Source organism: Eucalyptus grandis, chromosome 3, assembly GCF_016545825.1.
Source record: "Eucalyptus grandis isolate ANBG69807.140 chromosome 3, ASM1654582v1, whole genome shotgun sequence".
Classification (NCBI taxonomy): Eukaryota; Viridiplantae; Streptophyta; class Magnoliopsida; order Myrtales; family Myrtaceae; genus Eucalyptus; species Eucalyptus grandis.
In genome coordinates this window covers 39,757,130-39,771,516 of record NC_052614.1, presented here as the reverse complement: position 1 = coordinate 39,771,516, position 14,387 = coordinate 39,757,130, and the positions used below count along the sequence as shown (strand labels likewise).

The following is a 14,387-nucleotide window of genomic DNA, read 5'->3' as shown; positions in this document are numbered from 1 at the left end:
ATCATGTGAGTTTAAAAGGGTTGAACAAAAAATCTAGAACAAGCTTTAAAGTGTTCATCATTGTATTCCGAGCAAATTGTGTTTCATTCTTTGAGCTTCCCAAAGTAGTGTTCTTGCTACATTGAATCCCGAGAAGATTAAGTACACAAGCTTAATAGTAGCATTTGAGTTTTGATAGTAGTGTGATATATCTTACGAAAGGATCAGTGTTTGTGGTTGTAACTTATCTTGGTGAATACCAGTGCAATCCTAACCCAACTTGTGGCCGCTAATTTGGACAATGGATGCAGCCTTGGTGATTAAGCCAAACCACTATATATTACTTTGTGTTATCTTAACTTCCGCTCTTATCAGATTATTTTCACATTAACATCACCTAATATTCTCAATATCGACTTTTCTTGATTTCCAAGTATGGGCTGCTAATTACCGCAAAATCTTCAAAACAACCTATTCACCCTCTCTAGGTTGCATAGTTAATTTCAACACATTCACAAAAAAAAATGAATCATACAATAGAAATATGGACACCGACCCAGTCTGAAGATTAATTTAGGAGTTGATTTGGCAAAATCTGATCTACCATGGAACGCTCTTTCTCCGTCAAGCCTCGTGAATTGATATCTGAAAAGACATTCAGATAGACACCACAAAAGGCAACCGAAACATCAGAACAAAAAGAAAAGAAATGGGCTTTGCTTTGGACTAGGGTGATGGTGATGAAGATGATGGTGACGGGAGGATCTTGAGTATTTGACAACTTTTATCGTTTGCAGTTAGAACGTCGCTATACGCATAATGTGAACTAGCAAAATCCACGTAAATGCCGGGGATTTTGTCAATCCACGATTGCATCACTTGACTCCTTGAAGGGGTGACCAGCTTTGTGCCACTCAATCCTTCAAGAAGACAGCTAAAACAGCATTATCACATTGAAACATCATATCCATCGATAGCCAAAGAACTTTGTGTAAAATAGCATCTACATAGATTAAATGCATTTAAATGTCAGAGGGTCCCAGTCTGGGGCAACTCAAGAGCATGTGTGGTTTCTGTCTATGTTATTATGGCAGTTGATGATCTGAGATGGTGTTTTGAGCGTATTCTCGCTTATGGTATTAGATCCACATTTACGATCCAGAGAAAAACAAACTATCATGTATGATCTTGCGACTTTACAATTCGTTTCTCATAAAAGAGATTGATTTCCGGTGGTTCTTGGTCTAGTCCCACCTCAAAACCGGGAACCGGAGCCAAACCAAAGGCCCTTGAAATAGGACCGATCTAATCCAATTTCTAAGCGATCTAGTGAAACACATCGGTTCAAACAAAAGAATGTCTCAAATTCCATGAAAAGTGAAGGAGACTTTAAAAAAAAGAAAAGACTGAAAGATGAGAGTAAGTGTAAGAATCATGAGATAAAAAAGAAAAATCGAGAGAGGAGAAAAGACATACATAAAATAAATAAATAAATAAATAAATAACAATCAATTTGGATGGTCCGGTTTTTGATTCCAATGATGGAACTATGAATCCGATTGTTTGAATACTGATTTCATTTTTAGAAATTAGACCAATACTCTCATGAATCGGATCGGATCGATCAATTTGGTCCGACCGAGTTCAATCGGCAGGCTTACTCAGCCTTAGGATCTCTGTCCACTTGAACTCGATAGGATTTATTTTTTGCTGTTCCTGCCAGCGCAGCAGCAAGCACGTGGTACGGTCAGCCAGGTTAATGGTTCTTGCTTGGTCTGCGCTTTCTCTTGCAGCTTTGGGTAACCCAACCTCTTGATCCATCGACTCCCACCACCAAAACCTCCTCTGATCTATCGGCCCAACCCACCCTCTGATCTGACCAATCTCAAGAGCCTTCGCTTCCTACTCCCAGCTCAAAGACCCCCTTCCCAAACAAAAGGCTCTTCCTTTCCTGCTCACTTCGGATTGGATCTCTTCGCTACTAATACAAATCTGGCGGTCAATCTTGGCCAGCAACGAAAGGATCGATTTTGATTGAGGTAATGCGTCTGTTCGTGCATGTCTGAACGTGGGTCGATCTTGTCCTGCTGGGTTTTTGGCTGCTCTGCTTTGCAGATCTAGTTAGTGTTGTTTATGTCTCTTTCTTGTTAGGTGGGCGTGGCTTTTCTTTGCCTTTGAGGTTTGATTTTATTTAGTTAAAATGTGGGGTTGTCGGTGTCGTTGTTTGGGTATGGTGAATGATTCCCCTCTTTCTGCTCCTCCTTGTTGTGTGCTAACGTTCAATGGTGCTTGTTTCGGATCGGACTTGTGGGCGCCCCATTTCGTGGAAGTGGTTTTTTTGGGTACTTTGTTTTAAGTTGAATGTCCTGACAATACGACGTTGAATTTTTCATGCCATTTCTTTGGCAGCTCAGAGATTTTGGGAACTTCAAGCATAGCTCCATTTGACCGAAATCCGATTTCATTTGGGTTTTCCAGTTCCAAGTGGTTGGGGAGATCAATTTCCATCTGGGTTTTTATATCTGCTGCTGGAATATTGTTTTCCTTTTCTCTGGGGTCGTGATCGGTTTATGAGTGGGACAGTCATATTCTAGAAGATGTTGTAGAAGCTGGATTAGCTGGGCTGAAAGATAAGAATGGGAAAGATGATCAACAAACCGCTGGTCCTGACGTACCTTTACCTATTTATCTACATTTTACTTTCATCTGGAGTTATACTTTACAACAAGGTAATGCGCGTTCACTGCTTAAGTTCCTTGCATTTGTATCACATTGCAACTGGTTATGTCCATTTTCAAAAGCCGAGACTGGATCTTCAGATACTGTTATGTCCAAATTTTCATTAAGCTGTCTTTGGAGGTTGCTCTGTCAATCTCATTTATTGTGCCATTTGCCTTGAGACTGTCTTATGATCTAGGTCATATCTTTGCCTGCCACTCCTTATGATCTCATGGAATATTGCATAGCTCTGTGAAATGTTGCAAGGTCAAACCATCAGCAGCCTGGATCAGCTGTTCTTTGTCATTGATTTAACTTGTACCTCTATTGGGACGTAAGACTAATGTAGATTGACAAAACTTCTTTAGTGACTCTAACTTTGAAAATTTTTGCAGTGGGTACTCTCTCCTAAGTACTTCAATTTCCCATTTCCAATTACACTGACCATGATTCATATGGGATTTTCTGGAGCAGTAGCCTTTCTTCTTATTCGTGTTTTCAAGGTAAGCATTCTTGTACAACACTTCAACCTTTACTTTCGACCTTATCTTTGGAGTCTTTTGAATTAACACACCTCTTTCTTGTAGTTTGCTTCTTAGTCTGTCTATGCTAATGTGCGTGTAAACAATCTAAATTGCAGGTTGTAGCTCCAGTTAAGATGACCTTTGAAATGTAAGTGGTTCATATGATCATCTTTTTCTTGTCTCTGGAGTTTCAACGGTGAAGACCATTGCACTTTCCTAACTCCTATATCCTTAATAACACTTCTATTTGTGCAGATATGCAACATGTGTCGTACCAATCAGTGCATTCTTTGCTTCTAGTCTCTGGTGAGCACTCATTTAATATTTCAAGGGCAGTAATATTAGATCCCATTGTGGATAACTTGATCCTCTCATGTAAATATATCTACCTGGCTCATCATTTTTGTGTAGATCTGTTTATTTCATAGATCTAGCTATCCGCATTGATTGGATAATGTCGGGTACACGGTTTCCTGGGTTCTGATACATCACTCATGAGTTCCACAATATCAGTACCAACTGTCTTTTCCTTATGACATTTTCTACAACATTACATACACCTCCGTGGTCAATTGCCATAACTATGCAGAGAAGGGATTTTATTGTTATGGGTAGATCATTTCAATGTCAAAAGAGTTGTCACGTGTCATGCCCAAATTAGGTTCGTTGACATTTAAACCAATCCTTACATGGTCCATACAATATATGTTCTACAGGTTTGGCAACACTGCTTATTTGCACATTTCTGTGGCCTTCATCCAGATGCTGAAAGCTCTAAGTATGTTGAAGAAATCCTTGTTCTTTTGTGTATCTTCAACTGCTCATTGTATTGAATCATCTCTTAATCGTTAAATGTTGGATATTGCAGTGCCAGTGGCAACCTTTATCACGGCAGTTATGTGTGGCACTGATAAATTAAGGTGTGATGTATTCTCGAACATGCTCGTGGTGAGCATCGGGGTTGTGATTTCCTCGTATGGGGAAATCCATTTTAATATTGTTGGTACAGCTTACCAGGTCACAGGAATATTTGCTGAGGCTCTTAGGCTGGTTTTGACCCAAGTCCTGCTGCAAAAGAAGGGGTTAACTCTAAATCCCATCACTAGCCTGTATTATATTGCTCCATGCAGGTACTGGTTACTTTGAATGCGTTTATAATTAAGCCTCTAGGTTGGATTTTAATTTAGTGAAAGAAAAGGCGAAAGATGGATAATTCTTTTAGTAGTTGCTGTCCCTTGTAAAGCGAATGCCAAATGTTTGAGAAGAACGTGCTTTACTAGATTGTAGAATCTTGTCATTGAGAGTTCTGTTTCCTGAATTTGCAGCATCAGTATTATGACTTGACAGCATAGATCCCGTGATATGTGAAGCAATAGAGCATGCTTGATAATGTCATCTTATTTCGGTGCATTTAGAGTATCGTTGACGAAAGAGTCCTGTTTTCATCAGTTCATACCAAGAGTGCTAACTTTTTCCCTATTTTATGCAGTTTTGTGTTTCTGTTTGTGCCTTGGTATTTACTCGAGATGCAAGAGATGGAAGTTTCACAGATCCAGTTCAACTTTTGGATCTTTTTCTCTAACGCCATCTGTGCTTTGGCTCTCAACTTTTCCATTTTCCTGGTTATCGGTCGAACTGGTGCGGTTACCATGCGCGTAGCTGGCGTATTGAAAGACTGGATACTGATAGCACTTTCCTCTGTTATATTTCCTGAGTCGACAATAACTGGGCTCAATATAATAGGCTATGCAATAGGTGATCTGTCTTTCTAACTTGAATTTTCTAATGCTTCTTTTATGTCATATTCTACAATTAATGGAAGTGTTCCCTTTTCCTTTGCAGCTCTTTGTGGTGTTGTTATGTATAATTACATTAAGATTAAAGATGTTCGTGCATCTCAAACTCAACCAGATAGTATTCCAGAAAGAATTACAAAGGTCAGTTTCTTGCACAGGGATATTATCTGATGTATCTCTTGGAAGAATATGCCGGAAGCACTGTATATATTTGGTTCAAAGTAAAAGATTGAAATGAAAATTGTTGATCTTGAAACCACAAGGAGTAGGAAGATGCACTATTATCATTAGGCTCTCTGTTTCATGGCTTTTGAACTTATGTGCTCAAATCTTCGCACTTTGTACTTAAGCACTCTGAAGTTCTTTTTCACCCTTCTTCACCCCCGGCCCCACTGCCCATCTTGGTATGGAGAAATATAAGTTCCTAATATGCCACTATAGCAACATTGGAATCGATATGTTTGTTGGTGGGTGTCTTTCGATATACTCGGCGAATGGCAGCAATCTGTTATTTCGATACACTACTTTGAGGTTTACACAATGGATGTTCAGTAGAAACTTCTTATGATCCTGATAAATCTATGATAGCCAGCTCTACAATCATCTGATCAGTGGGCAAGTACTCCACTCTAGCCTTTAGATGCCAAGGAACTAGCATGCTACACTGGCAAACACTCATCCAATTCCAGACTATAGTTGTGAATTTGTGAGCGCTGTGCTTTTCTAAATGCACTCTGAGGTCCTCGTTCGTTGTACAATCCACAAAGTTCAGGGATGATTGATATATTCTTTTTAGCATTAAGCTTTTTGTATTGCAAGACCGTTTATTTCTGGCCATTATTGTTCTCACTTGTACGGGTCTAATTCATTTTATCGATTCAGGAGTGGAAGCTCGAGAAGAAGTCATCTGACCCTTTTCTGCCTAGCAAGGGGAGTGACAACAATGGTGGAAGGAACGGAGGCAATAGTCCCACAGCTGACCCTACCGTTGATGAAGAAGCGCCTCTTGTCCCAACGTCAAGATTTTATTACGCAGGACGGACACAATTTAAACAGCCATTCTAACTGAGTTGGCATCCTCATAATTAAGAAGCTTTATATTCATCCTAAGAAACGAGAAGATCAAGATGGTGCGGCCAGATGCATCCCACATCGGGCTTCCTACGGACAGGCTTTCAGAAACCACTGTGGAAGGCTGGCGCATCAATTCAAATTGCAGATCGGACACCTCCTCGAGGCACAATGCATAGGAGCAAAGGAACTGCAGTTGTACGCCAATGATAGGCTGACCATATTGTCCCTGCCCTTGAATCAATTGGCTCATATCCCTTTGCTAAAGGTGATTACGTACTGTAGTTTTGATTCCAGATTATATTGAACCGGTGGTTCTTCGGCAATGTCAAGTTATTTCAATGCGATAACCAAATGCAGGAATGGTTTCTCATCCTTTTTATGGTACTCACATGCCACTCACAGTATGATTCATGCAGAGAGGGAGGGAAGGAGGGCTTTGTTACAATTTCATCTAGAGGTTTAGACCACTCCACCCTGGAAGATTAGTATCATTTAGTTAGCCAACAGAACCTTGGATAAAAGCAACAGTTGCGCTAAATTGGAATATAGCTCGGTGGAGCTGTTTAATTATCCGGGCGTCAAACAGGAAATCCGTAAATTGTATGCTATTTTTACACTGGTCGACCAGGGTCCGACCAAATCCAGAAGGAAAAGGAAATTTTAAACACACATGCATTATATTCTCAAAAGGGCATTTAGCCGAATACATGTACATGGCAATGATGGTGTAATGTGTAATTTCCGCCGGTCTACAATGGTCTCAGGACATAAGCAAAAGAACCATGCCATACAAACTCTGCAAAGAAAACCGAAAAAAAAAGCGGCAACGATAGAGAAAGGCCTCGCAAATGATTTACACATACAAAGAGAATCGCAGGCAAAATAACGCATGTTAGGCAAGAATGGAAATTTAGAAGGAAAAACAATATACATGCCCACAAACAGCTTCGGCAGATTCCTTTCACCGTGACGGGATTTGCAGCAACTTTTACCCTCCAATATGAGGAATTTACTGAGCATCTCCGAAATCCCCGAGAGACAACAACCTTCTTGCCGGAGCAGGTGGTGCCAGTCCAGGAATGTCCCTGATGTTCTTGTTGCTTGGGTTCACAACCTATATATTGAAAATTACCGAAACAAAGTTAAACCTCCACAGACTTCATTAAGATGTTAATCTGATCAAGTGATGAATGGATTAACTGAACAATATACCTTCACCACAATAATTGCTATCACGCCGATGACAATAAGTAAAAGGAAAAGCATAATACATTTGTCTGTCGCCACCTGTAGAAAAGAAGATAGAACTCAACAAAAGTCCCAACAGAAAGGAGACAAGTAACTTACAAGCAAATAAAGGAAAGAAAAACAAACGAACCTGTCTGCCGATTTCCTTCACAAGTTGGGAAGCCTTTTTAATAGAAAACTGGATTGTGTCAAGCTCATTTACAATTCTGCCCATTTGCTCGGTCTGGAGAAAGTTAGATCATCATGTAAATGACCCAAAATATGATAACAAAATAATTCAGACGCTTTTCTTCCCAATTATAAGTTCGAAAAGAAGACCTACTTGGCCCTTTAGGGTGACAGCAGTCTGTGTTCCCACTTCGACAGTTTGCTCAACAACCTAGGAATCAATTCTTTATGAGAATAATGATATTTATATAAGAAAAGGAACAAAAACTCATCAAGATAATTACTCACCTTTTTTGAGCGCTCAATGACCTGATCAGTCTCATCCATTTGCTTCGTTCCAGCATCCATAAGTTGTTGGTTTGACATGGCTGCATGGCATAAAAAGTTGATCAGGAAAAAAATAATAATAAGACAAAGTTACACATAATAAATCCAAGAAAGAATTATCAAGAGAACATATTGATTCAAATAAGTGTTCCATCATCTAACTCCACTGATATCTAAACAAAAACGCCAACAGGAAAAATTCGTAAATGCCATTTTCTGACAACTGTGAAACAATCTTCCAGTTCAAAAAACTGAGTAGAAGTGTTGCAACCTACTAGTTTTAAGTGTCTATGTCTGACAAGGAGAAAGCAGACGTCAACACTGAACTTTGCTTATATAAGGTTAGATGCTGTGATGTCTAACTCTATTGATGGTCATTATACTGTTGGACTGCTAGATGATATAAAGTCACCTATCTGACAGGTTTGTCGCATCCCTGAGGTGACAGGAAACTAACAGGAACCATTATCAGCTCGTAAGAAAACAATACTGAAAACAAAGAAAATGGACATTGATATAACATAAAACATCAAGGCCCAAACCTTTCATTGAGACTTAATTTTACAAGAAAGTGGATAAAAGAACTGCATGAAATAAAATTTTATTGCTCGCTGAAAGATGGCATATGGAAATATTGCCCAGAGCTACTACCAACAGCAGTAATCATTTGGAAAGAAGTCCAAACTGACCTGATGCCACTTGGACATTTTCATCAGCAGTTGGTTCACTTACTCCAGCTCCCATATCGAAAAGTTCAAGTTTCTTATTACCAAGAGTACTCATATACCTGAAATTACACGACAGAGATTCAATTCACCAAGAAGAACAACATAAAGTAAGAACCCATATATAAATTTATAACGCCGAAAAATGCTCAACAAACAAGTTGTGCATTTTATCAATTGACTGGGGCCGTCGAAGTTACAAAAGAATAGCTATTCACCTAATGGCACCAAATATATAAATCACAAGCCAAAAGAATAAGAAAACAGAAAACTTACGTTTTTCTCAATGCTACATATGAGTTTAGCTCTTTGATCTGTAAAAGGGGGAAAAGCACAGTGAAAAAAAGTTCGACAGAATTAAGAAAATAGGAAGAAGAATATATGACACAAATATTACCATGGAGAAATGCCGATGTGCATGAACATCTAGATGGTACAGCTTAAAATTTCACTTGTAAGTTTTAGAAAAGGAATTGGGAACTGACCAAAGATTGCTTCTCATCATTGAGTTGCCTATTTACTTCTGGTGGATTTCTGCCCTCCTCATCCTTAATTTCTCGATCGAACTCTTTGATTAATCTGTATAAATATCCAAGATGTTAAACTTTACGATCTGCAATACTGGATATTGATGGATATAATGCATGGCAGATCCAAAAAAAAAAAATAGAGATTGAAGACTCTCGTCTCTCTCTTTTTTCCCCCTTTCCTGAATGATTCTTTTACACACTCCTCTCCCTCGAAAATATGACACATGAGATAGGAAACCGTATCTATAGCATAGATTCAAAACGCGTGCTAATCTCGTGTAATTAATATGGATTTAATTAATTCGCCTTATTTATTTTAGAGCCAATTGTGAAAACAAAACTCTTTAATGAAGCAAATGGTCTAAAGCTTACACTTCTTTTGATGGCTACACTGTACATGATAACCAAACAAAGGTATTGAAGCAGTCTCATACCTTTTACACTCCCTCATCTTCCCAGTGAGTTCCTCCAATTGTTTGCTTTGTCGGTTGGAATCTTTGACCTTATCAATCTTCTGGAAGCCATTTCTGCATACACCCAAAAAAAAAAAAAAAAACAGAAAAAAAAGAAAAGAGAATTGATGTATTTATCAAGTGTTTGCAATAATCACAAATCTCATCTTCGAAAGACAGAGTTAAAAAGGCAACTGACTCTCCAAATTATGATTACCCAGAAACCACAACTGCGCTAGATAGATAACAAAATAGCAGTTATGAAAGAAGAGCCCTCAATAATGGTTATGAAACACATGTATTGCAAGATAACCAATAGGTTCAAGGCAGAAAACTGCAGTAGCTCCATTAATATCCATTTTGACCTTTTTCTTTGGCCCAAAGGCCCATTTTAACTTGAAAAAGACGAACTTATATCAATGAGACTGCTGAATGCATCAATGCAATTTACATCATGCAGTCATTTTCTTCATCATCTAATCGAGAGAAGTACATGGTCATTGTTTTGTTCCTCGTGTTTGACAAGAAAATGGCTATATCAGCCGCCCACATTCCTCTTCCCTCCATTCACCCCTCCATTCATGTGCATTGCCAAAAGCAAAGAATCATTCTTTAAATTGTGGTATATATTTCTCTTGTAAGAAAAAACAATTCATAACTTCAGACTTGTTGAGGTACTTTTATCAAATCCTTCACTAAAAAGAGAAAATGTTACCCCCTCTATTTCCTATACAATAAATTTTCTCCTTTTTCTCCACCAACCAAATCAACAAGTATTGAATGACACTGCTTCCCTAAAAACTGATTTTTCCCTTGATGATTGATAAATTTGAAACGTCACATATATTTCCTCAACTTAGAAAAAGATCTCGAGTCCTGACACCATATCATATGCACCAAAGAGAAATTATGACCAAATGATACTGCTTTTTGTCTCTCTTTATCCTCCATATTGCCAACATCCTAATTGAAGAAATCCATCACTTTTCCCTGAAGCACCTCCTAGCATTCTTCCACACTCCAAATCTTTATTTGCCTAACAGATATTTAAAATGCGGATTGACATTCATTTACAACCACTAAACTGATCACCATCTCCACTGCTCCAAAGGCAGTAACAATCATACAACATCGCCCTTCATTGTCGCATAACACACCGTCCATGCCTCTAGTAATATGAAAGATAAGCACAGTTGGCATCCACTGTTCCTTTTGTATCAGTGATGGGCAATAACCTACTAAAGGATAATTCATCACTCGTAGTCACACCGAAGAATGCGCAATAGTCCAATGCAGCTCCAGATACATTTCATCACCGCATTACCAAGGCCCCATCTACAAGCTCAATTCCTGATCCTTTACTTCCCCAGAGCGACGATAGAAATTTTCACCAGCCCACACGAATTCCGCCCCTTATAAAATCCACCCACACGCATGCAACTCGTCTCCATTCATTCGCGCGCCTACACCACCGCACTCCGCACCCATCGATGGAAAAAAAAAAGACGCCTAATCCCACTCCCAAAAATCCACAGATCCGCCCAGTCAGGCACCAACACACGCCTGACCAACAGGCACGAATCAATTCCCCGATTCCACGCCACCGCGCGAGCAAAAAATGCAGCTGGGAAAAGCGGGGGGAGGAGGAAAGAGAAAAAGAGAAGACACTCACGCGAGGGCCCGGAAGTTGTCCTTGATCTCGCCATGGATCTGCTCCATCTGAGGGCTCATCTGCAACTCGCCCGCCATCTCCGTCGCCGACGAAGCCCCGAGAAAACCCTAGGTTCCCGAATCCGCCGCGCAATAGCCTCACCGCATCCAAACGAAAAATCCGGCCGCCCCGCCGCCGCCGCGCACCAACTGGAACGGGAAAAGCACCGACGGGAAACCCTAAATGCGCGGCGCCCCGCAGCTCTCGCGGATTTGAATTCGCGCGAGGGGGAGAGGAGAAAAATCGAGTCTTTGAGGAGAGGAAGATTGGGAGGAAGGCGTTGGAAATGGCGGAATTCGATTTGGGATTTTTTTTTTTTTTTTTACAGGTCAGGAAGAAGGAGAAAGGGTTGGAGAGAGAGAAAGAGAAAGACAGCAGATGGAATTTCCTTGTTCTTTTTTTTTTTCCTTTTTTTTTGAATTTTATTCGGGGAAGTTCTTGTTGAAATTAAACAAACAATATCGTCGTAACTGAGTAGGCTCCCCCAACAGCTCTTTTGTCTTGGCGTGAGCTGCCTAGGAGGCAACCCAACCAAATTGGGAAAATGTGGATCGTGCTTTCCCGTGGCTAGCCAGCCTAGCCGGCCCGGGCCGGGCCGAACCGAGCCACCCTAGGATCGGGGCCCAACCCGACATCCCCACGAGGCGGCATGACATAGGCACCAACTTGGGCATGGGATGGGCATGACATGGCACCATGCACCACTATTAAAGTTGCGAGCTAACTCAAATCTAGACAATTATCTTAATTTGTCCTCAATGATAACATGCCACGGTAGTCACCTCGTCCTCAAGCAAAATAATCAATTGAGTAGGGCCCTAAAAAGTAAAGCTCTCATGTAATATTTTATGCAATGACTATGATGTTAGATCTTAACTAGCTCTGTTAATCAATCGTTGTCTTACGACACTGAACAAAATAATTATTAACACGCATCATCTCGACGCCGCAATAATTCCTTAAGTCAAATTTCCAAACATCAGATTGACGTGAACCTCTACCTTCAATCAAAGTCAGGTCATTAGCATAAGAGATTAGAATACTCACGAGATTTGAATCCAAGCCATTTGAATACAAAATCTATACAACAGTACCAAAAGTAGTAGGTGGAACACAAATGGAAAAATAATTTGTTGGTGGTGAGTGAGAGGAGACGAAGATGGGCTTTGAGTGAGTAAAGCCCATCAATCAAATGGAAATGTATTTATTTTATTTTGATTTTTTTTTTGCCATTTTTCGAACTTATAAAAGAAGGCAAGGAATGAGGTGGCATGCGCTGGCGTGGGGCAGGGGCGGGACATTCCCAAAAAGGCGAGGAGAGAGCGCCAACCAGCGAATTTGTGCGTTTCCGCTGTCGGAATCCCAGGACCCTCCAAGTCAAATGATTATCTTCGTTCGAAGCCCACTCCATTTCCCCCTCGTTTCCGCTCCGAATTCTTTCTTTTGGATGAAATTAGACGTCATCGTGGATTCGATTTCTTACCAGAAAGTTATTGACTTTTAACCAACTTTCTTAACCGGAGGACGTGAATAAACTGGAGAAAGAAACGATGCTATAAATTTCATGGCTTCTTGGACGGCATAATATTATTTTTCTTTTCTACATCGATGAGAAGATGATTACTAAGTGTTTCTGGCAAGGAGTTCTCGTGATTTGTCCCTTGTGACCTTTTATTCTTTCTCTAAATGAAATTTAATTTATACACAATTGATAAATTTATAAAATTAGAGTTATTTTACCTATTTTATATAACAAATAATACAATATTTGTAAGAAAATATTTGGATTTTCTTCTATTTATTCAAGTTTTCCTTATTTATGATGCATGGAGAAAATAATGAAAAAAATGGCAAAAAGAATGAAAAAATTTAATCAAATTTAGAAGTTGGATGCAAATTATGAATTATGTGATTTGTTCCCTAATTTTATGCTAAAGTGTTAGGAGGTGGAAACCAAATCAAGGATTTTATGATTTATTTTCTAATTTTATGCGAAAAATAAGCAATTGCCTTGTGATAGGAGTCTTGGATTTCCTTGTTTATGCTGCATAACAAGACATTGAGAAAATAAGGAAAAATGGCAAAAGGAAGAAAATGAAGAAAAGGAAGAATTCCATGATTTAGGAATCCAAATTAAGAAGCGTTAGAAATTGGATGCAAATTAGGAATTTTGTGATTTATTCCCTAATTTTATGTGAAAGTGTTAGAAGATGGATACCAAATCAAATCATGGATTCTATAATTTATTCCCTAATTTTACACACACACACAAAAAAGCAATTGCCTTTTGATTTATGCAGCATAACGAGACATGGGGAAAATAAGGAAAAATGGAAAAAAATAAGGAAATGAAAGAAGCATTAAATAAGATGTAAATTAGGAATTTTTTGATTTATTCCCTAATTTAATGTGAAAGTATTATATGTGGATACCAAATTAGGGATTTTATAATTTATTCCCTAATTTTATGCAAAAAATAAGCAATTGTCTTGTAACAAAAGTGTTGGATGTATCCTATAAATAGGATAACATTGAGAGCTTGGAGAGACAACTAGGTTCTTATTTTAGATCATTTTTCATTGTTCTAGGAGTTTTTACTAGTATTTTGAAGAGAAAACAAAAAGTGGTGACAGAGTTCTTATTATCTTATTAAAGATGTTTGGTTTCATTTATATTTTTGTTTCTTCTTCTATTATGTTCTAATTTTTTTTGTCTAGGCATAAATTTCTTTTGTTAGGGCTACGATGTAGCTTGATCATGATTATATGAATTTCGTGCTTTTTATGTTTTGTAGGTGATTTCATTTATATGAGTTATATATTATTGTGCTTTATGTTTTTAAGTAACTACCTACCATATGAATGATCTGATGTGCATATTTAAGATTGGGAAGTGACAATATGCAATTGTTCCTTATAATATATAACAATGAATTAAATGTCAAAAAAATAGATAATGTTATTTGTATAGCTTTCGGTGATAAGATGGTCCAAAGTATTTATTATAAACCGGAAATGTTCACAAATTTTAATGTACTTATGTTTATGTAAATTTACATAGAGATTTGGTAGATTGATAAACTGCATAAGTTCGCTATACTTAAAAAAATGATAGTAAATAGATTAGGAGATTCCC

The 14,387-nt window shown here is 38.7% G+C and overlaps 2 protein-coding genes across 3 annotated transcripts; one reads left to right on the top strand and one right to left on the bottom strand.

Moving 5' to 3' along the window:
• Positions 1–1,721: 1,721 nt before the first annotated feature.
• Positions 1,722–6,463, top strand: LOC104415293 (probable sugar phosphate/phosphate translocator At3g17430). Of its 2 annotated transcripts, none has more exons than XM_010026567.3 (10): positions 1,722–2,018; positions 2,394–2,708; positions 3,093–3,200; positions 3,338–3,369; positions 3,477–3,527; positions 3,938–3,999; positions 4,090–4,351; positions 4,711–4,976; positions 5,064–5,158; positions 5,900–6,463. In XM_010026567.3, exons 2-10 carry the CDS (start codon positions 2,616–2,618, stop codon positions 6,080–6,082), a joined length of 1,152 nt encoding a protein of 383 aa, XP_010024869.1. In that variant the 5' UTR covers positions 1,722–2,018; positions 2,394–2,615; the 3' UTR covers positions 6,083–6,463. The 2 variants fall into 2 exon arrangements, with proteins under 2 accessions (XP_010024869.1, XP_010024868.1); XM_010026566.3 differs by having other exon boundaries at positions 2,389–2,708.
• Positions 6,464–6,739: 276 nt separating this feature from the next.
• On the bottom strand, positions 6,740–11,639 carry LOC104415294 (novel plant SNARE 13). Its single transcript, XM_010026568.3, has 10 exons — positions 11,214–11,639; positions 9,524–9,616; positions 9,045–9,138; positions 8,836–8,873; positions 8,524–8,621; positions 7,796–7,875; positions 7,662–7,718; positions 7,470–7,562; positions 7,304–7,378; positions 6,740–7,205 (listed from the first exon to the last, which is right to left on the bottom strand). Exons 1-10 carry the CDS (start codon positions 11,288–11,290, stop codon positions 7,101–7,103), a joined length of 810 nt encoding a protein of 269 aa, XP_010024870.1. The 5' UTR covers positions 11,291–11,639; the 3' UTR covers positions 6,740–7,100.
• Between the last annotated feature and the right edge of the window lie 2,748 nt (positions 11,640–14,387).

Coding starts and splice junctions, on each gene's coding strand:
- LOC104415293 (XM_010026567.3), top strand. CDS start 2,616: ATGGGAAAGATGATCAACAAACCGCTGGTCCTGACGTACCTTTACCTA. Junction 3,528..3,937: donor TTCTTTGCTTCTAGTCTCTG/GTGAGCACTCAT, acceptor TATGTTCTACAG/GTTTGGCAACACTGCTTATT. Junction 4,977..5,063: donor TATAATAGGCTATGCAATAG/GTGATCTGTCTT, acceptor TTTCCTTTGCAG/CTCTTTGTGGTGTTGTTATG.
- LOC104415294 (XM_010026568.3), bottom strand. CDS start 11,290: ATGGCGGGCGAGTTGCAGATGAGCCCTCAGATGGAGCAGATCCATGGC. Junction 8,874..9,044: donor ATGATGAGAAGCAATCTTTG/GTCAGTTCCCAA, acceptor CCCCTTTTACAG/ATCAAAGAGCTAAACTCATA. Junction 7,719..7,795: donor TCATTGAGCGCTCAAAAAAG/GTGAGTAATTAT, acceptor ATTGATTCCTAG/GTTGTTGAGCAAACTGTCGA.